This window comes from Taudactylus pleione, unplaced genomic scaffold, assembly GCF_031769625.1.
Source record: "Taudactylus pleione unplaced genomic scaffold, aTauple2 ptg000016l, whole genome shotgun sequence".
NCBI lineage: Eukaryota > Metazoa > Chordata > Amphibia > Anura > Myobatrachidae > Taudactylus > Taudactylus pleione.
The window spans coordinates 54,606,485-54,630,133 of record NW_028284418.1 but is presented as its reverse complement, the minus strand read 5'-3'; the positions used below and the strand labels follow the sequence as shown (position 1 = coordinate 54,630,133).

The 23,649-nt window shown below is 36.6% G+C and overlaps 1 protein-coding gene across 2 annotated transcripts in view; it reads right to left on the bottom strand.

Moving 5' to 3' along the window:
* HTR7 (5-hydroxytryptamine receptor 7) overlaps positions 1–23,649 on the bottom strand; it is an 86,287-nt gene that overhangs the window by 21,430 nt on the left and 41,208 nt on the right. Inside the window, exon 2 of one of the 2 annotated variants that reach the window (XM_088476535.1) lies at positions 13,029–13,778. In XM_088476535.1, the coding sequence (XP_088332661.1) occupies positions 13,029–13,778 (750 nt within the window). Of the gene's footprint in view, positions 1–13,024; positions 13,779–23,649 lie in introns of those variants that run through there. The other variant, XM_088476544.1, reaches the window with a different exon arrangement.

Here is a 23,649-nt window from a genome sequence, read left to right as displayed (position 1 = left end):
CCTACTTAAGGAGCTAGAGAATATTTACTAGATGAAGGAAGTAGTGCAGAAGTTATGTTCCATAAATATGGAAAGAAATCTATCAATATGTGCATAAATTGTCAAAAATTTGTCCATAATTTACAACAAAAGGAAATTTTGATTCAAATGTTTTAGGGGAAATAAGAAAAGGTGTGTGTAAAATTACGGAAGCAGAAGTATTGCAGTTATGGTAAAAGAAGCCACAATACCTCCACAGAATGTGAATATGTATATGACAGTAAAAACCTCAGTGCACCAGGAGAGCATAAAGACCCAATAAATTACTTATTGGCAATTGTAGTGGGTTTACAGGGAAAGGTGTACCCACAGTTACCTCCCCAGGTGGGTCAACAAGTGAATATTTCACTGGGAGACAAACCTGGGTAAGAAACAATTGAGAAAACTAAATGTCCTGTAAGTTCTGATGAATTCCAAATATCAATGAGGATTTTGGGGATGTTGTAAAAGGAGCTAAAGAGGGTTCTATTATGGAATCTAAATAAACTGTTATTGACAAAGATTGGTCAAATGTATTATAATATTGCAAGTGATTCAAAACAACATAAGTAATATCCATGAGAAATATCTCCCTTTACCTTGAGCCCCTTAAGAATGATAACTACAGATTAAGGTGCAAGGTGGATAGCACATGTCCCATGGACAAGGACAGAATTACATTTAATTGTTACTCAATGTAAAGATTATAGAACTAAACATGCACAGGTACTGATTAATCTACAAAGATTATACAAAATACTTAGTCCCACATTTGCAGATATCTTTCAATTATTTTATGCTTTGTTAACTTCAGATGAACTTACTACTTTAAATACTAAAGGCGATATTCAATTAGTTTAGCATCCGTAGAAAAGTCTCGCCTGCCCGACTTTCTGCTGACATTGCGTGCTTTGGAGATGGAAACTTGTCGTGTTCATCCCTGCTATTCGCAATATTCAATTCCAAAACACACAAAAAACAGCAAGGTGTGAAGTCAGAACAGGCGGAAAGTGCTGTCAGCATAGGGGAAATCAGCCTGAACCCCCCAAAAAGATGCACTAACATCGGGGATCAATGTAGATGTGTCCAAGTAACCCTAATAAAACTTTTTGGGGTACTTAAGTTGTTTCAATTGCTTCTTATTAGCGTCATTGCACAAGTGATAAAGAATGGCATTAAGCAGTATTTTTTGTGTGTAAATAAGTAGTCCTGTCAAACTTTGGGTACTTGAAAATGGGGGCTAGCATATTTTTTTGTCTCTAAAGTGAAGTTTTAAAAAATGTGAAAAACAACCCTCATACATGCACCTGCAATCCCAAAAATTCTCGGCCCCTCCTTACAGCACCCTAAGAAGTTTATTTTGCTAGTTTTTATGCTTGTCCCCCCACTGTAATATTTTGCCCCCAAAATAAAAGTACTTTTTTGGTGTGTTGTTCAGTTTTTCCCCAGGTTTTTTTTGACACAGTTGTCCTTTGGGGGGCTGTCCCAGGGGTTCTGAGTGGTTTCCCCACCTTTGCATCCCAAAATAAAAAAATTGTACTTTTCACCTGCTAATCAGAGGCGAATATTTTTAGCCTATTACATTGTATTGACTTTCCGTGTAGGCAAAAACTGTCTGGAATTGAATACAGAGATACTGTAAGTTCTGACCATGTGAAATGCCCCGATCCACAATACTTTTCCGCGGAAAACGGCTTTTCGCTTCTAATCGAAAATGTCCCTAAATGGGAAATTTACTAAGAATCGTGTTGGGATGTGATCCATTCTCACACCTTTTTGCTGGAACGTTTGTCACAGCAAAATGCACATTTACAAAGAATCATGCTTATTTGCATTTTGTCATTTGATGATGTCATCTTAAAGCGTGGGCAAGATCAGTCAAATCAGGGTGTTTTTGCAACTGAAGTCACAAATCTGGAATACAATGTAACTTGCATCACCAAAATATGCATTTAAAAGTGGAGCAAATCTGTGAAATCCTCAAATATACAGATGTGCACATACATCATCTTTCCTTGCACATTAAACAGTACTTCTAGTCACACCATGCAGTCAGTGGCATGACACGGTAATGCCAAGCATCTTCTGATGCAACTTTTTACCTTCAAATGCATCTTATTTGCAAAGCAATTCAACAGAACACAAAAGTAGCTTCTGCTAATTAAAATTATATGAGGCATACCTATATTCCTTGTGTGACTGCGTGTGCATGTGCATGTGAAATGCTATTTTACAGTGTCACAGCCGCTGATACTGTAATGTACAGCAGTGTTCTGCATGCAGATACACAGTTGCACATAGAATATAGGCATACTGCATATCATTTTAATCAGCTGAAGCTGCTTGTGCGTCCTATTTGCAAAAAAGATGCACTTGAAGATAAAAGTTGCACAAAAAGATGCTCGGCACTTCCAAGTCATGCCACATCATGGTGCAACTAGAAGGGCTGTGGTGTCTGTGTTGATTGTAGTGTACACAAAGAACTGAGCCATGCTTGTCATCAGAAAGGGAGAGCTGCAGCTGAATTTATGGGCTGCTATAAGCATCCTAGTTGAGTTGGGGCTTATTTTAAATGGTCTACACAAGTCAACACGATTTTTAAAACAAGTGCATTGATTTTGTGCTTTGAGGTGTGATTTGGTTGTGAGTATTGTCAATTTGGTAAACTCAATTCTTAGTAAATTTTTGATTTGCATTGATACCAATGTAATTTTGACAATGTTTGTTTTGATGGTGCTTTAACGTGATTTCATCTGTGAAGTCATATATGACATTCGATATACATGTGAATTTACCATTAGTAGCATTTAGATTTGCAAAATTGCACCTTTATCATTGAAAAATGCAAAATTGACCATACACGATTCTTAGCATATTTCCTCCTAAGTGTAAGTGAATCAGGATGGTTTTCAAGCCCCAGGGATGATAATAGGGGTACAATTGATACACAATGGGAAACTGCAATGAATAAGTTAAAATAAATTATTCCATTTAAGATTGACTGGTCAAAAGGTTTTATGATTAAACAGAGTCCTACTGAAGGAGCTAGAGAATATAATAGAGTATTATAGAGAATATAATACTAGATAAAGGAAGGAAGTAGTGATTTATTCAGGTGTCTCTGATGTATTTACTATGGATGATTTTAAAAGTAACCTAAGCAGTGTCTTTATAGAAGGAATAAGACAAGAACCTTTGTGTGCTACCAAGGACTTTGATAAATAGACTATATTAGCTGCACATCATGAGGATAACATGGTAACTAAGAAGGCTCAAACAAAAAACAAACAAAGTCAAAAGAATGCAAATCCAGACAGGATTAACAGGTCACAAGTAATTTGATATAATTGTCAGTAGAAAGGGCATTTTGCAAGATTATCTAAAAAGCCTAAAAGACAGAAGGATAGGGCAAGAACAGAACAAAAAAGAATATCCTTAGATAATATTGATTGATGGTTTCCAGCAGCTCCTGCACCATGGACATAACTACCATAGGTGCAAAGGGTGCAGCTGCTATGGCACCCATAGATGAGTGGGGTCCATCTTTCTTGTCAAAGTTACATGTATTATATACATTTTTCACCATTGGGTGGTACATGGGGGCCCTTAAATACTTTTGATACGGGGCCTTCAAATACCTAGTTAAGCCCCTGTCCTATACCAATATAGTATGTCCAATAATAAAAACAGATGTGAAGGACCCAACTGTACATATGACAATTGATGGTAATGAACATGAAATTTTGAATAATACCAGTGCTGCATGAACAGTATTACAAACTAAAATTACTAGCAAAATTGTTAATGCAGTAGGTGTAGCTGGACAAGTCATTTCATTAAAAGAAACAGAACCAGTCACAGTTACTATAGGTCCCCTTACATATAATCATTAGTTTCTAATGGCAGATAATGCTCCTTCTAATTTATTGGGTAGGGATTTGTTGTGTAAATTAGGATGTTCAATATTCTGTTCTCCTGATGGAGTAAGTTTTAGACATTCCAAAGGAAAATAGACAAGAAGTGCAGCTAGCTCTTGACATGAATGATAACACATCTTAATACAAACCAAATTTAGCCCTTATGGTGCTATCAACCAGGGCTATGTTAGAACCATTGTCAATTGTGGACTATTACATTAAGTGAAACTACAAAAAAGAGGGTTAGCCCAATATCTATTAAAATCAAACCAAATATAAGACTTCCATCACTACCTCAGTACCCATTGCAACCAGAAGCAGAGCAATATATTTTTCCTATAATATAATAATTCTTATAAAAATTCAAAGTTCATGTAGTATGTGGATATATCCAAATAAATAAAGTGGTAGGTTTGGCTTCAGATTAGTGGAATACCTAAGGGCTATTAATGCAGAAGTTGAACCCTTACATCTGGTTGCTCCCAACACAGTAACAGTTATTATGCTTATTTTTCTATTTCTATTTTCTATTCCTACACATGAATATAGTTATGATTTGTTTGCTTTTACCTACCAGGGTCAGCAATACACATGTGCTAGGATGTATCAGGGATTTCTAAATTGCACTACCCTTTTTAGCTAAGCCCTGGCAGCAGGTTTACATTTTTTTTAGTTTTTAGGTAGTATGCTTATTTAAAATGTGGATGATTTGTTATGCTCTAATTTTTTTCAGACACAAGTGAGTTACTAACTCATTCAGAAAAATCAGGACATGAAGTGTCGAAGAACAAACTCCACAGGTCCTTTACATAGGAAAATGTCTAGCTAAAGGGAAGATACATTTTTCTCCAGAAAAATTCAAGCAATATATGATTTGACTTTGCCAATGAATAAAAGCAAACTCAAAGGATTTCTAGATATTGTTGGATTTTGTAGAAATTAGCTACCCAGCTATTTAAGCTTAACAGCCCTCCATATGTACTTACAAGAAGCACTTATTCATTCTGATATCACCAAAAGTTGATTTAAACAGCTTAAACACACACATTTTAAAGCACCTGCATTATGAGTTATCATTTACTTTGTTTTGTCATGAACATGAACAGGCCATCTAAGTCATGCCTCTGGTGAATTTAACCCTCTCTGCATATCCATAATGAGGGACCCAGAAGAGAGAAAACTTGAAGCAAAGGCAGGTGGTGCATGCACCAGCATATATGTTACCAGCTGCTACAAGTTTAACCATAATAGCAACATTCTATATCCATAAGGTACATTTAACTGAATACAGATTATTATTAAATTTAAAAAACACAGACAACCTGAACATGGTAGACAACACAGCTGCATGTGATGTCACCTGTTACCACTATGCCAGCATGGTACAATATCCAGACAACCTAAACTCATTTTACTCCTTTTGAACTTTTTTTGTGTTTTAATATCTGCTTGTTTTTATGTGCATCTTTTATACTTGATTCATTGTGTCTGCTTTTATTTTATGTATCTTGCATTATATGTTCATACTATATTTATAATTAAGCCCTATTTTTCAACTCAATGACTTACTACATGCCCATTTTTCTTAATGCACTAAACATTTATTTTTTAACTACACGGATACTAGCCTACACATTACTGCACAAATTAGGTCACATTTTGCACCTATAAAGACACAATTCTCTACTAGACTGCTATGCAAAATATAGCCCAAGTGTATTGGTATACACCTGGATTTTCAGCCATAGCTACCAGGTACAGTGCTTCATGAATTATCTGTTTACAGAATAATGCAGGGAGGGCAGTAAAGACAATACCAAATCACCTGTAATCATCTGAAGGTCCATTTTAGATACTTCAAATTAATTTCATCCAACTTCCTAAATGTAGGATGTTAGAATATGTATTAATATGTGTTGATAATTTTTTGGGGTGAATTTAAGGCTATGCAGTAGCCAGAACCACTGCTACTGTTACTGCTTAGAAGACAATACAGGAATTTGTATGTAGATACGGTATACTATAGGTAATTTTCTCTGATCGAGTTACTCGTTCACTGAATTTGTTTTTATACAAATGTGAGAGTTGTTGAGTATAAAACAGCTGTTCCATACTCCCTATCATCCACAGTTAAGTGGAAAAGTTGAGAGATAATGGAATTATCTAAATTATCAAAGGAAACAGGAAAGCAATGGTCAGAGGCACTGCCGTTGATCTTACATGTTTCAGAGTGACACCTCAAGAAATTCTCAATTTATCACCATATGAATTCTTCTCTGGAAAACTTCCTAATTTGACTCTGAACTGTAATACCAGTTCATGATACGACTATCAACTACTTTTTATAAATTACTTAAAAGTTAAGACAGATGATTCAAGTTGCTGTGATAGGCACACAATGAGCTATAATTGATAGAGCCTGATGATAAGCTTTTTGAGATTCCATATCAAGTGCTGTTGACAACTGTGGTTAAAGTCAAGGAGAAGGGCACATGGATACATGCTTTTCATTGTGAGAAGGCAACATCCTAATGAAGTAAGTGGACATCCACCAACGCTCACTACAAACAATTAAGGGATGTTGCTAAGGACATAATAAAGTATAAGCCTTTATCAAGGCAAGACATTATCATAATAAAGTCAGGGGAATGAAGTCTTGTAAAGAGGAAAAGGCAAGAGTCAGAAAGAGATTGGTATACAGAGATAATGTATCCTCAACCAAACATAAAATGATGATTACTGTTATCTGTGATAACATTGAAGATGTTTAAAATTAGACTTTTTCTTGAAATGTATGGTTACATACCTATAAATGGGCAAAATAAAAATTATATGACAAACTAGGAAAGGAGAGACAAAAGAGAAACTACACTGACACCAAATTAACACTGTAGATTCGTAGGCCCAATTCAAACATGTATTTGTAAATATTATAAAAAACCACACAGAAAAACAATGGATAAAATGGTATGAGGCTGATCCTATTTACTTTAGTGACCAACATTCTATTAATGTTTTTCATCAGTTGATAGGAAATAAACATGGGTTTCTACTAAACTACCCCGCAGGCATCATATTGATGGTCAGATACTATTTCCATTGAATGCAAGTAAATTAGGTGAGAAAAAAATGTTATAACAAGACTAGGTGAGAATATAACACTACTATGCTTCCATATATAAAGTTATTAAAATATTATAATGTTATTCATGAAAATATAACATGGTAAAACAGCTGAGCCACCAATGAGACTAAAGGAAGTGAATTATAATACAACAAAGCTATATTTAGGAGAAAGTAAGAAATGTTTAACCATTATACAGTACAACAACTTAAATGTAATTGATGAACTAATTCAAGTAACACTTATTGGAAATATGACTAGAGATTTTACTAATCATACTAAGTATAATGACCAGGATAGCTCAGTGTAGTGATAATGTGGCATCTCGCAATTTGATGATTTGTAGTTAAGTAATGGTGTGCACAGGTGTTGTTGCCCGGTATATGATTCTCAGGGTAAGCATTATGGTACTGGAGTTACTGGGGGATGGTTCTCTTTCACACAGTGTCCTAGGTGTAGCGGTGTGCAGGTGAACACCTGGACTGAACCGACAGAAACCGGCACTCCGCATGGAAAGGACTGCTGGTGTCTATGGGGGGGATAAAATGGTTGTGGCTCTGGGAACCAGGTAAAATTATCCCCCCCTCCAAATTGAGACTCACCTCCTCAGGTCTCTACTGTGCTCCATTCTCACCCCTTACCAGCTTGTAGTCTTCTTGCATATCTCCTCCTGTTGCGTATCTCCTCCTGTAGCTTCACATTGCATTGCCCAGAAGAAGACCCCACAAGGGTTGAAACATGTTGGCGCTACACCTATTCACTCTAATCAAGAGAAGATCTGGAGACCACCATGGACATCTCACACCTCGGCAGCACCACACGGGCTATGAACACGTGACTGACTTGTAAGTGACAGGAGGAGACACACGAGAAGACTATAAGCCGGTAAGGGGTGAGAGCAGAACACTGTAGAGACCTGAGGAGGTAAGTTTCAATTTGGAGGAGGTAATGGTGCCTGGTTCCCTGAGCCACAACTATTTTATCCCCCCCATAGACACCAGCAGTCCTTCCTGTGCAGAGTGGCAGTTTCTGTCGGTTCAGTCCAGGCATTCACTGGTGCACTGCCATTCCTAGGACACTGTGTCAAAGAGAACCACCCCCCAGTAACTCCAGTACCATACTCCTTACCCTGAGAATCATATCCCAGGCAACATCTGTGCACACCATTACTTAACTACAAATCATCAAATTGTGGGACAACACATTATCACTACACTGAGCTATCCTGGACATAAACTCCCCCCCAAGACTTTCTATTGTTGTCTCCAAACCCCCTCAACTTTACACAGACCTATCGGGTCTATTCCTTATAAGACCTAAATTCTGCAAAAAGTTACTTCAGTTTCCCATTTTTTCTTTCCTTTTTTTTCTCTTTAACATTTTGAAGGATCTAACTCCCCCCTCCCCCACACCTTATTCAGGTGTTCGCCACCATCATTACTGTTTTAGCTCTTTGCTACTTAGTATGGACAATTTTTAGTTGCATCATTGGCATTGATCAGAGCTACATTTTGTTAATGTATACCATTTTTCTTTGCATGTTTACTTTCAGTTTTGAATAGTAAAGATTAGTTTGAACCTTTAGCTACTATGTTTCTTTTATCATTTTCATTTGCACACCAGAACAAAAGGGGTTTTTGAGCACATCTATACCATCATTATTTAATTTAATATCAGAAGGTCAGGCACCTTTCTTCATAGATGCAGCACACCCCACCCATAAGGACCTTGCTTTATGCACAGTGATTTATGCAGAATTTGTACTTGTGAATTAGAATATGAGACTGCTCATAACCTGATGTCTGATATCACATATACACTTCCAGTAAATTTGTATTTTACTGTATATGTGGAAAAGAAACATATAAATGCTGCCACCATTCTGAAGATTTATTTTACATTGGTGAATTCATTCCTAGTGCATTTATAATGGAGCATAAAGCTCTGATGGATTTTTTCACTCAAAGTATAAAACAAAGTAAGAAAAGATTTATAAAAAAAGATAAACATAATCATCTTTTAAACTAAAGCACTTATTAAACTAAGAATGGGTTTTGAAAAATGTTTCACTCATTGACAAATTGGATACTTAAACAATGTTGAAGCAATATAATAGTTAGTTGATTTATTGAATACCATTACAGAAATCTATGATGATACATTTACAGTAAGTATTTTTTCAAAAGAACTTCAAGCTTATAAAACTGAATTGATTCAATATAGATTAATATTAGATTATTTAACTGCCAAAAGTAATGAACATTGTCATACATTAGACACTGTGTATGAAACACATTGTTGTACTTATATCACTATTTCAACAGAAAGGAATAAGAAATAGATAATTACATGTTAAATATTGCAAAATTGAAAGGTAAGTGTAAAACTGACCATAATGATATAGCTAATGACTGATGACTGGTGGGAAAATTCCTGGTGGAATCCATCTAATTGATTTTCAGGTATATTTTCAGGATTATCTACATGGTGGAAAGGGTATTTTGGATTTTAGGGAAATATATTATTATATTTTTAATAATATGTGTAATGATTTATGTATTGTTTAGATGGGTACCAGGTATATTAGAAAACTATGTAAAGCTGGAACAGAAGCTTTGCATATAAATATTGTATCAGAAACACAAGGAAATTGTTAATTGCATTAAATAAAAATTTATTTAAGGAAATAGAGGAAAAAACATTTGTGTCCAACTTTAATGTAAAGTTCTCTTTTGAGAATACTTAAAGCTACCTTTTAATTCTATGAAGTGAATAAAGACATTTTAGTCCTATCACCTAAATATTTTTTATAGGATTTTGTTTCTCCATAGTTAAAAGATAAAATGTGTGAATATAATTCACAAAGAGAGGATTAATAAAGTATATTTGTGGCATAATAATAACAATCAGTTGGATGAATAATTAGTAGTGTAGGCACATATAATGTATTAATAGAATATCATATATTTAAGCTGAATGAATAGATTGTTGAATGTTAAAATGGTATGTGCTAAAATTGATACCAGTTGCTTTAAGCAGGACATAGGATTAAGAGAATGTAAAGGTCACATATGTTCTATCACTTTAGGAGTTAAGATTCCTGACTAATTGTAAAATATGCCATATGCATTTCTGTTTGATTATATGTCATCTGTTGCACATCATTACAAAGAATTACTGTATTATTAATGATATATATTAAGGAGAATGGAGTAAACTATATATTTTTTGTAAATGTTAATTCTACTGTGTCAGTCTTGTGAACACCTGTAACAAGATATCTTGTGGGTACGAACATACAATAAAAGAAAACTATTTCACACTTGCTGTCTGAAGAATATGCTTTTACATCTATGAGCCCCCAGTCCCCCGCTTTGTGAAATAGCAGTGGTTTCTCATTGGAAGTGCTTTCTGCTAATCTTTCTTCAGACAGGCACTGTCAGGGGAAAGTATTTTCCCCACCCAGGCTGCCATACCAGACTGCCATTTGCAGAGAGTGCTTCCAATGGGAAGTAGCTTCTATTTTTATTATAGCAGCCTTATTCAACTTCTGAACGCTGCAGCAGATGCATTCCATAGACAATGCTGTTTTTCTGTGCATACATGATGTTTGATTTTGTAGGTTTTTTCCCTGTTCTTTTTTTGTGCACAATCCATAGAGGTTGAGCTGTAGACTGCAGCCGTGGTGTTGGGCTGCAGCCAGCCCCCACCCCCAACAGTAGGAAAGTAGTAAATGCAGCTGGTTACAAAATTTCACTTTAGATGAGAATGTCCTTAGCATTTGGGATAAACCTAAATGGTAGAAATACCATATCACAAAGACAGTAGAGATTGCAGTTCTCTGGATGGAACCAATAATGTAGCTATCAGTTTATGCCATACTCACATATTCTCTTGGAATCTCCAGACTAATGAATTTCAGCAAGTCCCCATTGACTCCTGGTAGAGCAGGTCACCTGCCACTTGTCACCAAATTCCTAGTGAAACTGGTGGGATGGTGGGCCTGATGACATGATTGGAGTCATCCTGGCCCTGCCACTTGTCATTTGCATCTCCCCTCCCATTGAAAAGATACATGAAGTTGACAAGTATGGCCTATGCCTCAGTGATGTTAATAAATCCTAATGAGTTCATATTGGGTAACTAAATAGCTGCCTTCATGCTAAGTAAGCACAATCTAAACTTTAAGCAATTTTAGATTTTTCCATTACATGGAAGGAATCAGTGTAACCTTGATTGCTGTATTATTTATAGGACTCCCAAAATGCAGCATACAGTCGGGTGCATAAATATTGGGACATTGACAGAATTTTCATATTTTGGCCTCTATTCACCACCACAATGGCTAAGAAATGAAACAAACAAGATGTGCTTTAACTGCAGACTTTCAGATTTAATTTGAGGGTAATTATATCCAAATCAGGTGAACGGTGTAGGAATTACAACGGATTCTATATGTGCCTCCCACTTTTAATGGGCCAAAAGTAATGGGACAAACTAAACAATCCTAAATCTAACTTTCACTTTTTAAGACTGAAGTATTGAACGCATAGACATCACCAGACGCTGGGTTTCATCCCTGGTGATGCTCTGCCAGGCCTCTACTGCAAATGTCTTCAGTTCCTGCTTGTTCTTGGGGCATTTTCCCTTCAGTTTTGTCTTCAACAAGTGAAATGCATGCTCAATCAGATTCAGGTTGGGGGATTGACTTGGCCATTGCATAACATTCCACTTTTTAGCCTTAAAAAACTCTTTGGTTGCTTTTGCAGTATGCTTCGGGTCATTGTCCATCTGTACTGTGAAGCACTGTCTAATGAGTTCTGAAGCATTTGACTGAATATGAGCATATAATATTGCCCGAAACACTTCAGAATTCATTCTGCTGCTTTTGTCAGCAGTCACATCATCAATAAATACTAGGGAACCAGTTCCATTGGCAGCCATACATGCCCACGGCATGACACTACCAGCACCATGCTTCACTGATAAAGTGGTATGTTTTGGATCATGAGCAGTTCCTTTCCTTCTCCATACTCTTCACTCTGGTACAAGTTGATATTTGTCTCATCTGTCCATAGGATGTTGTTCCAGAACTGTAATAGCTTTTTAGATGTTGTTTGGCAAACTCTAATCTGGTCTTCCTGCTTTTGAGGCTCATCAATGGTTTACATCTTGTGGTGAACCCTCTATATTCACTCTTGTGAACTCTTCTTTTGATTGTTGACTTTGACACATATACACCTACCTCCTGGAGAGTGTTCTTGATTTGGCCAACTGTTGTGAAGGGGTTTTTCTTCACCAGGGAAATAATTCTTCTGTCATACACCACAGTTGTTTTCCGTGGTCTTCTGGGTCTTTTGGTGTTGCTGAGCTCTCTGGTACGTTCTTTCTTTTTAAGAATGTTCCAAACAGTTGATTTGGCAATACCTAATGTTTTTGCTATCTCTCTGATGGGTTTGTTTTGATTTTTCAGCCTAATGATGGCTTGCTTCACTGATAGTGACAGCTCTTTGGATCTCATATTGAGAGTCGACAGCAACTGATTCCAAATGCAAATGTCACACCTGGAATCAACTCCAGACCTTTTACCTGCTTAATTGATAATGAAATAATGAGGGAATAGCCCACACCTGTCCATGAAATAGCTTTTGAGTTGATAGTCCCATTACTTTTGGCCCCTTAAAAAGTGGGAGGCACATATAGAAACCGTTGTAATTCATACACTGTTCACCTGATTTGGATGTAATTACCCTCAAATTAAATCTGAAAGTCTGCAGTTAAAGCACATCTTTTTTGTTTCATTTCTTAGCCATTGTGGTGGTGAATAGAGGCCAAAATATGAAAATTCTGTCAATGTCCCAATATTTATGCACCTGACTGTATGTTTAATCAAATTAGCTATCTTAAAAGATCAATGTATGCTATATTATACAATGAGAAATAAGATTTATTATCAGTTGCAATCTTACACAGTATGATCAGGCCTTTCAGCGAGCTTCAAAGCCTCGTGCATCCCTGCAGCTGATAGCTTCCTGTTGATATTTCTGTACCTGCATTGCAACAGGTTTCGATAAGTTGTCCTCAGGTCTCTATTAAAAAAGGCATAAATGAAAGGATTTATCAGAGAGTTTGCATATCCCAGCCATAAAAATGTTCTCTCCATCCACAATGGAATACAGCTGCACTCTGTACCACAGATAAAAGGTCTTGCAGTTGAAAGTATAAAAAAAGGTAGCCAACATACAGTGAAAGCCCCTACAATAATCCCAAGGGTAGTAGCTGCTTTTTGTTCTCTTTTAAAAATAGAAATGTTTTTCCTGTCATTTCTAAGTAATCTTGAAAGATTTGTACATTCATCTGATTCTTTGTGTATTTTTACAACCCCATTTGCGGATATCATTCCTTCACTTTCCTCGGATCGTGGAAACCCGGAAAACTTGTGCTTGGCTGCACTCCGTTTGGCGGCTTTGAATATTCTGTAGTACATAAACAGCATCACTGACATTGGAATGTAAAAGGCAACAGCTGTAGAGTAAATAGTGTAGCCAAAGTCTTGACTAATTAAGCAAACTTTGTTATCATTGACGTTCTGAGCCCACCCAAACAGAGGGGGTAATGTGATAGAAGCAGAAAGGAGCCAGACGCAAAGAATCATTTTGGCCATACATTTCCCATTCTGCCTAACTGGGTATGTCAGTGGTCGGGTAATTCCAAGATATCTGTAAAAAAAAAAAACAGAACACTATTGAATTGATAGTAAAATCTAGCATATCTTTAGTCAAAATACAACACACATGCAATATTTGCTAAACCTAAAATACAGTAAAAGTTTGCTTATTTATAAGCAGACAGGCAATCAGTTTATAGGGACAAAAGGTTGACAGGGTCAAAATGTTGACATTCAAATGCTCAACACAGAATAGGTTGACACTTTTAATGCTAATCCTAACCACAATCCTCCCTCTAGTGCCTAACTCTAACCTTAGCCTAACCCCAACCCTAATCATAACCATAAAAATCATGAAAAACCATGTGCCTACATTTTTGTGTTGACAATTTGCATGTTAATCTTTTAACTAAGTTGACCCTTTAACCCTGTCAACCTTTTGCACTGTCAACCATTTACATTTCTTCCTTTTAACCCTGTCAGTACACTGAAGTGATGTTGCACTAATAATTAAATTAAATCAGAAAAGGTTAATATACCTTGACATGACAGAAATGGAAACCAAGATGCCAATAATATGTTCAAAATGTAATTTATAAAAAACACAGTATCAATAACACTATAAAACCCTGTCAGTTTTTAACCCTGTTGACCTATTGACTGTCTACCTTCTGGCTATCTAGTTAACATCTATCTACTATCCAGATACCTCCTGTACCATGCCTGAACATTAAATATTTGACATGAGCCCTTTAAATTTTCTCATTACACATTTAAAAACATAAAAAGGAACAATGAATATTCATTTTACATGTGAGTTTAAAGTCTATTTAACCAATTATATTTGATTGTTAATAGTATTGTAGTTTTGTATGGTAATTTTCCCTAGAGATTTAACAGGTTGAGATGCACAATAAGAGTGTGAACTTGCTAACATTTGTTCATTCTCTCACAGCTGACAAGAATAACATTGGCTCATACATCAATGTCATGTCTGAATAAAATGCTCATTACCATACAAATTTTCCCTTCTGTTTCTGCCAGGCTGGATGACAGTGGGGAGCCACAATAGGGCTAGGAAACATTACTGAATACTGAGTACACAGGATTAGGGCCAACATTTCAGAGTACACAAGACAGAAAAAGAACATGACATTCATAAAAGGATGTTACTGTATTTGGAAAGCAGAATTTATGTTTAATTGCATCATTCTGCAAGATTTTGTAAATAATAAAAACTACAGAAAATATATATAATTAATATTAGAGATAACTATTAACCAATAAATTCCAATCATTGCAATTAAAAGAAAAAGGGGGATCTCATGTTGGGGAGCTGCAACTGACACCTCTCAGGTTAATGGCTAGAAAACATTGTAGGTAGACTGTGGGTAATTAAATGTTCATTGATAATTAATTGCAGATTGTCCAAAAAGCTCATTATATCTCTCTGTCCCTATTAATTACTGTCAATATCCCCCACTGGTTAGCTTGGACAAATATATAGATATAGACTTGGCAGTAATCAGGTTGTCTCTGATGATGGCTTATATATTTTCAGTATAGATCTACAAGTTTACACCATCATACATCATGTATTAAACACAGTCTTTTATCTAGGACTTTAGAAATCATGCTTACATTTAATGAATTATATTGTTTGGCTTCCATCAGAATCATTATTTATATAAATATGGAGTCTGTTTTGCAATCTTACTAAATAGAAATAATCTCCCAACATTCCATAAAAGTGGCTAAATATATTCTAGCCCTACAGCAACTTGAGATAAATACTAGCTACAGTCCAGTCACAGAGGAAACGTATGTACATTGTGTTAATAAAAATGTGAACACTCACTTGCAAATATAAGTCAATTGTGATAGAGATAGGAAAACGGTAATGCGAAGCAAGAAAATGAAATGGAGATGAAGGAAAGTGAATATGTTTTACAGTAGCTAATATATTTAAAGAATGTTATAAATAGAAACTTAGATAGAGATAATAGATTGTCACAGTCATCGGTATATATTGAGCTACCATAACATTTGTTCAGAACTAAAGGCACTCATTTTAACAAGTTAATAGAGTGATATGACTCTCAGAAGTTCCAGAGCATTGCACGAAGGTTGAGATGGATACCCAGCTCCTGTGTTAAGTCAGCTGCACATGATTTACAATCTATCTTGCCTGTTTATGGAGCCACAACCCTTGATACTTATAGTGAGGTTTTACCTAGAAAACAGTGCTAGGTTATTGTACCATGAACTTGCTTGCACAGAACACTCAATGCAAGCCTTTTGAATTTGGCTTCACTTTCTGACATCCATCCTATTACCCTGATTATTATCCTGCCTACTATTTATATGAAATGCCTGATAACTAACCTTGCTTTGCATGTCTTCTTGCCTATTTACAGTATTAGCAATCTGTGAGTACCGAATGTTGGACTGGTTTTTGGATTATGTTGCTATTAGTTGACTTCCAATATATCTGACCTTTGCCTATTGTTTTGACTTCACCTGTAACGATCCCTATATGCTGTCTCTGCCAAGCTGTGTATTACTCTGGTACAATTTACTACAAATCTGTGGTGGCTGGATACTAAAAGACAGATGAGAAACATTTAAAAAAATGCATACATTGTTGTGGTTGCTCATTGTATATCGTTATGTGACTAAGGACCTCATTCAGAGTCGGTTGAAGCGGCCGCACGCCACCGATGTTTGCTATACTGCGTAAAGTTCGCAATGCACGTGCGCAAACTAGCCACTACGATCAGAAATTTCTCTCTCCTTGAACACAGCCAGGTCGGTAGTTTGAGTGACAGATGGAGGCGTTTGTGGGTGGTAACAGGGGAAGGTGCTTGCAAACGGGGAAGTGGAGATCCGAACGCAGGCGTGCCTCATTATGTGAACGGCATTTTATTGGAGTGCATACGGATTATGGGAGTGCATAATTAACAAAGTAGCGTCATGGCACATGTGACATGGGAGGTTTCTACACTGACATGATCGTAGAGCTTAAGAGAGGGTATGGTCAACCTTAAGCTCTACGACCAGTTCTGATGGTTCCCGATGGTCTCAATTAATCCTTATATGCCTGGAAATGAACTGCAATGCGTACGAGAAGGGGGCGTATTTTTTTGTCTTCCGACTGCTTCCTCCCCTTGGTCGGCCAACTACCGATCCAAACTTAGGGACGCAACTTGCGAGGGAATCATTTGAATATCCGGCCCCTTTTCCCGTATCACCGTGCGGCCGCTTCGAACGACTCTGAATGAGGTCCTAAATGCATTGCAAATAGTTCAAGCAGAAAATTGTAACTTATCAATATGTGACATAGATAACACAAAAAATTATGTAATTTGTTTAAATTGGATGGCTTTGGAGGCTTAAATCAACTTTGAAATGAGTGGCAATTGATCACAACTGATAAACAGCTAATAAATATTATATTCTACAAACATAACATTTATGAAAGGTTTGTGAAGTAGATCATTAATGATCCTGTACTTCCTCTTTTGTCAAATATAGCAAACATTTTTATAACCTGCATCACACACTTCTGACAGTACATATAAGGACCAGAATTAGAGTGCACAACTCAAATGCTATTTATTTGATAGACATAGGAAAGTTAGGAAAGGATTGGAGAGAGTGAATAAATACAAATGATCTATTGGGTCAATTGATAGTTCAAATTATTCTGGGTGACAAAACATATAGGTTCACATATCTCTATTTCTGGGTAATGAGGTGGACATGTGATAGAACTAAAACATTATAATAAATGTAAAGCTGTAACATGATTTGTTTAAAAGAGTTAACTTCAATTACACCTTGACATTCTTTGTTTACAAATATTACTGCTGATAGTAACATCAGTGTCTGTTCTTTCAGGTCACTGGATATATATTTGTTGTGTCTTGATTATTGCATTTTTATTAAATGTTAATATTTTGTGCATATGCATTGCCAAGAACTGTTTATGTATTTGTTCTTCTAGCAAAGGCAAGAAAACCATTTATTGTAATTCTATTTTCTTCAGTCAATAACTATGGTTAGCTAAGGAAGCTGTCATGGAAATTAAATAGAAGAAAATGTAAATATTAGGGAAAAAATAAAAGAACTATATAGAAATACTGTATATTATAAATAGTAACTTAAATTGTCAGTGATAATAATTGTTTGCAGGTTACAGAACATTTCCAATGTAATAATTTGGTTTTGTATAACTAATATCACAATAAAGTAAACAGTGATCCAGGTTCATAAGGATTTCTTAATTTAACTGACAAATTGATATTAGTCTACCACAGGTCAAACTCGGATTACAAACATTTTCATTATGTTGGTAAATAAATGACATTGAGGATGTCCCATGCAGTAAACTCTTCATTTTATAGCCAGATGTTCAGTTCATAAACTCCATTATTTACACTATATAATCAGAATTACTTGGTAAATGAACAAGCATATTAGCTACTGATATCACATCCATATATGTATGTATCTACTATATACAGTATATAGATAGATAGATATAATCATAAATGTGGCACCATATGTTGATAATTATGTAAATAATTTTCTAGGTACATTTATGACTTCACATAAGTTTCAGCTTACTCAAGATTAAGGTTCCTGATCTTAGTTTTGTGTTCAGATATCAGGTCCATAACTAGGGGTGTTCAAGCAGTGTCATTGCACAGAGCAAATAGCTCAGTGGGTGACACCATCACTGCCTCACAGCCCCTTTGGATGCTTCAGGAATGCACACTGCAGTGCTTACAACCCCCAAGAACATCCTGAGGATCCTCCGTGCAGTGCTGTAATTCCCGGAACTGGCTGCCTAGCCCAACTCCTGGCATGACATCATAACATTATTCACTCAGGGGTTGTGGCTGGCAGAGGGTGCAATAAAGCCCTGTTATGGCACTATCAGTAATAATGCATTTCATTTTCAGTAACTCAGATTTATCCAGAGCCTGTACTTCATTGAATATATTTCTTCCATTTCTAACAACTATATCACATCTGGGTACATTTATTGATTAATTATTCTGAAAGTTTATCATACTTCTTTGCAGAATCATTAATTAGTCTGACTTGCACTGACCTTTTTGTAAATTCCCAATCAATATCTTTGAGTGTTACTTTTGACTTAATAACACATATCTATCAGTTCAGTAGGTTTAATATACAGTACTGTATATATACAGTTTTACTTATAGAATATTCTCATTTTATAGCTGTTATTTTGATTTATAGCCTGGATCACACTAGTGAGGTCATCAAATAATCACAATATTGACCAAAAATTGTAAATATGCATGCATAGAGCCCATATATATTACACATTGAAGAAGGAACAAATTGTCAATTGTTTAAATAAATATTTTGGCATACAGCAAGTGGACGGCTCATACCAGTAACTTGTAATTGTAAATTAAAATCTGTGACAAATTTGAAAGAATGAATTGTAAATGACTTCTGCAGCAGATCAAGAAAGAAATGAGCCAGATCATTAATTTTCCTCTTACTGTATATCTACATACATCTTCTACATCATCATGGGAGATATAATTATACATTGGAAATAAACTGCCCAGTTATTAGTAAATAAAGTTGATTACACAGAAGAATGTTCTTAATGCAATAAAAAAATGTAGTTGTATTTTTAAGACAATTGGAATATTGCATAACAAGACTATAAAAATACATAAATTGACATAATGAATATAAAATAGATTTAATAACCCTAGACTGTAGGGCGACCTAGAGGGCATTCCAATATTGTTCATGTCAGGATTCTGGGCTGAATTACCTGATAGATCCTTATCTAGTGGTAGCTATGTCTGTTGTCAGCTGACTTGTTCAACCAATGGACAGCTACCTAGGGGTATAAACAGGACTCCAGGTGAACAGGTAACTGCTTGATCAAATTCGTTATTCCCAGAAGGTTGCTGTTTGCTTCACAGTGGTATTTCCAGTATATGCTCTGTAAATTTGCTATGTACTGAGTCCTGTGTATTATTTACAAAGTGCCCTTGCCAGTATATTATTTACAAAGTTCCATATCCTTGTGCAGCAGTGTGATAGAACATCTTGCCTGTGTGTGCTGATTCAAGTGCCTTTGCCAGTATACTGTATTATTTACAAAGTGCCATATCATTGTGTAGCAGTGTGATAGAACATCTTGCCTCTGTGTGCTGATTCAAGTGCCTTTGCCACTGTATTATTTATAAAGTGCTATAACCTTGTGCAGCAGTGTGATAGAACACCTTTCTCCTGTTTGCCTTATCCTTGTACAGAAGTACTACAGTACACTTTACCAGTGTGTGCTAATTCATATGCCTTTGGCTGTGTGAGCTAGTTACCAGTGTCATATCCTCTTGCATCAGTGTACAGACACCACGTCATCCAAACTGGTGCAATCACCACTCTCCTTCAGTGACTGCAGCATACCCTCATTTCCCTCCAGTGCTAGCTGCACAACCAGCTCCTCAGTGGATTCTCTCCCTCTGGTCTTCCACAGCACCTCTTCGGGAAACATCTCTATTGTGCTTCTCTGTACTAGTGGTACAGGAGTTATATTTCCAGTGGGCCAAACCAGTGTCTCTTTCTCTATTCCCACTCTCATCGGATCCCTGACCTGGGGACCGCGACCTGCTTGCCGGGTGCAGCTGAAACCCATATCCCGCTTGGAGGGGTCACTGGTGAACACCTCCTGGCAGGTTAGACTCCGCACCCTAGGTCAGGTCTCGCCAATATCTGATGCTTGTGGACAAGGAGACTGAACATCCAGGCCCCTCGCTCCTTGACCCGCGACCACAACTTCCAGCCCCTCAGTAGGGGACTCCAGGATGCTAAATGTGACAGTTCATACCATCTGGTTTGTTCTTCATGTGGAGAATTTATCCTCACCCAAAAATTACAATTATGTCAAAATCAGATTAGAAATGTTACAAGAGCAAACAAGAACAAACTAAATACACATTGTATAAGGAGATATGTTGATTTAGACTCAACGTTTCCTAAATATTTGCCTTGTTTAAATAGACAGTACTGCAATGCTCAGCTGAATTTCTCTCTCTCAATCTAAATGAGATGTTCTATGGTGATTGTCATGTATTTTGTTAATAGGTTCTATGCTTTAGGCCCAGCTAGCCAACAACATACAATCTATATTGTAGCTAGGTTAATTTAAGTGCATCTTATTTTGAGGCATAACTTACCCAAAGACTAATGAGCCGATTATTTTTTATACTCCTGTTATCATCCTACCTTAGAATCTCTTTTTGATTGAAATAAATCTTGATTAACTCTTCAGACATAAAAAAAACTTCCACATCAACTGTTAGAAGGTGTAAGAAATAGTTTTACAATTGAACTGACCTTAAATGTAGAAAAAGGGCTTTGTCATGTGCTGTCATGAAATAAAGTAATCAGTTTCAAGATCTTAGAATGATTCTCTTGGCACGTACAGGCATTGTCCTGTAGAATGTAAAATTTAGTGCTCAAGGCACTTGAGCAAGATCTGATCATTTGGCCATCAAAGAAAAGAGATGCTCAAAGGGTCTGGTGCAGAGAAATTCACTTGTCTCATTTTTCCAGAATGTTATATTTTGTATTATATGATTATTGAGTTTATATAGCCTCAACTGTTTTACTGTCATTAATAAATAATATACTTAGCACTTTAGTGCTTATACTGTTTACAGAACACAAAAAAAGTATGCAGTAGATGCTAATAACTATAACTGCAGCAAAATATTATAAGCATTAATTTTATTTTGGGTTGAGTTTTCTAAATCAGGATAAAATACTATTTTTGAGCTTTAATTTTGGTCTAGCAATACACTTCTTATAAAGTCAGATCTTTATCAAACTAGAATCAGATACTTGATAAAAGGAAGGAAGATCGCAGAGTTGGACCATTATGATACCTCCGCATTCAGTTGTGCTGTTCTTGAATTATATTTAGAACAGGATAAACTGTAGTGTATGGAAAGAGATCACACACTAAAATTATTATTATTATTATTATTATTATTATTAGCTATAGCACTAGCATATTCCATGGTGCTTTACAATTGCATACAAACAAGAGTGGGTATTATCACAGAGACAAAGAGGAGAGTCCAAGCTTACAATCTATAAAATAATAGGAGTTTGATATAATAATAATAATAATAATAATAATAATAATAATAATAATAAAAATAATAATTTTATTTATATGGCGCTTTTCTCCCATAGGACTCAAAGTCGCTTTACAGACATCAGAAAACATGGTACATTGTACAAGGATTTGGTGTTGCAAAAAAAAAAAGTAGAAAACCACACAGATAATTAAAATCAACCGAAACCTAGGGAGCACAATAAGCATATTGCAGGGTTGGTGCAGACAGTTTTGGAAATAACTTCTATGGGTTAAATATTCCACCTACAAAAGGTACCAAAAGAGGCAGCCGTCTTGGGCGCACTACGTAGGATTACCCTGGGTGGAATAAGTTACACCTAGAAAACACAAAATGGGTGTGGTTGCAGCGTCCTGACGCTAGGAGTAAGGTCCCATCATAATAGTCAGGTCCATGTATTTTTTATCTCATCCATGAGTGCACCAGGTGAGGCAGCCATGGTGGGTGCACTATGAAGCTGGAACTGTGGGAGATAAGCCACACAAGAAGCCAAGGCATATATGGGAAATATGACACGTGTGGCAGAATGATATACCCTGTGTGAATAGATCCACATAAAGTACATATAGCCCATGGAGGATGAACTTTAGTGGATGTATAGCACACCAGTATATCATACAGTGGAGGTATAGCACACCAATATATCATACAGTGGAAGTACATTTTACAGCACAAGTAATAGTAAATGCAGCAAACAGTGCTGCAGTTCGGGCATGAGATTTCCGGGTGACTGAAATATTTGAAATATGAAATGCACTGAGTGAATAGATCCACGTGTTTGTTCATCCTGCCCAAGAAAGAACCATCCGAGCAGCCATCTGGGGCGCACTGCGTAGGTTACATCTGGCAGGGTGTGCAAGTAGTGGAAGTATAACGTCCAGGATGAGAAAAAAATAAAAGAGAATAAATGGTGACCGCATTTTAAGTTAAAACCATGTTAAACTTAATCAGAAATTAAAAAATGAAAAGTGTTCTGCAAAAAGCCACAGCGTCTCCTTCACACGAGTGTGTGGTCTTGTCACATCCAGCAGTTTGTGGAGTTCGATTTGGCTGCAGCATGAGACAGCAGCCGAACCCAGTCTCAGGGGAGTGTAAATGAAGGTCGAGTGGCAGCATGCCTGTGCTGCTGTGTTTGTGAGATGGTTTAAATTTAGGTTAGAAAGTAGTCAAAAGTCCAAATCCAGTTCGAACTCCGGTTCTAACTCCATGCTTCAGATCGCATGCTTAAGGTGCAGGCTAAGGTGGCAGGCCAAGCCTGTGTGTGCAGGCTTTCAAATGAAGTTACATGGCAGATGCTTATTATTGGAACCAGTTATATTGTGTAAAATGTGCTGAGAGATACTGTATATTAAACCTTCTAAAAAAGACAAGTACTGTAGTAGTAAATTGACCATAGCAACCAATCAAATTTTAGCTATCATTTTATAGAATGTACTTGACTTTGCCATAACAGGGCTTCAAAAATGCCCTGTGCTGGGCCTGCCCCCTTTGTGCATGATGTCACACATAGGAGACGGGCCCACCAGTAGCTGGGAGTGCAGCAGTGCCCAGAGCATCTTCAAGACACTTCGGGCAGCTATATACGTGGCAAGGTGCCTGACTGTAGCATCCAAAGGATGCTACAGGTGGCAAAACAGCAGCAATACCGGTTTCTAGGTGCCATTCCATGGGCCTTACTAGCCATAAGCAAAGGACATTGGCAGTGATAGTGATGCCCAC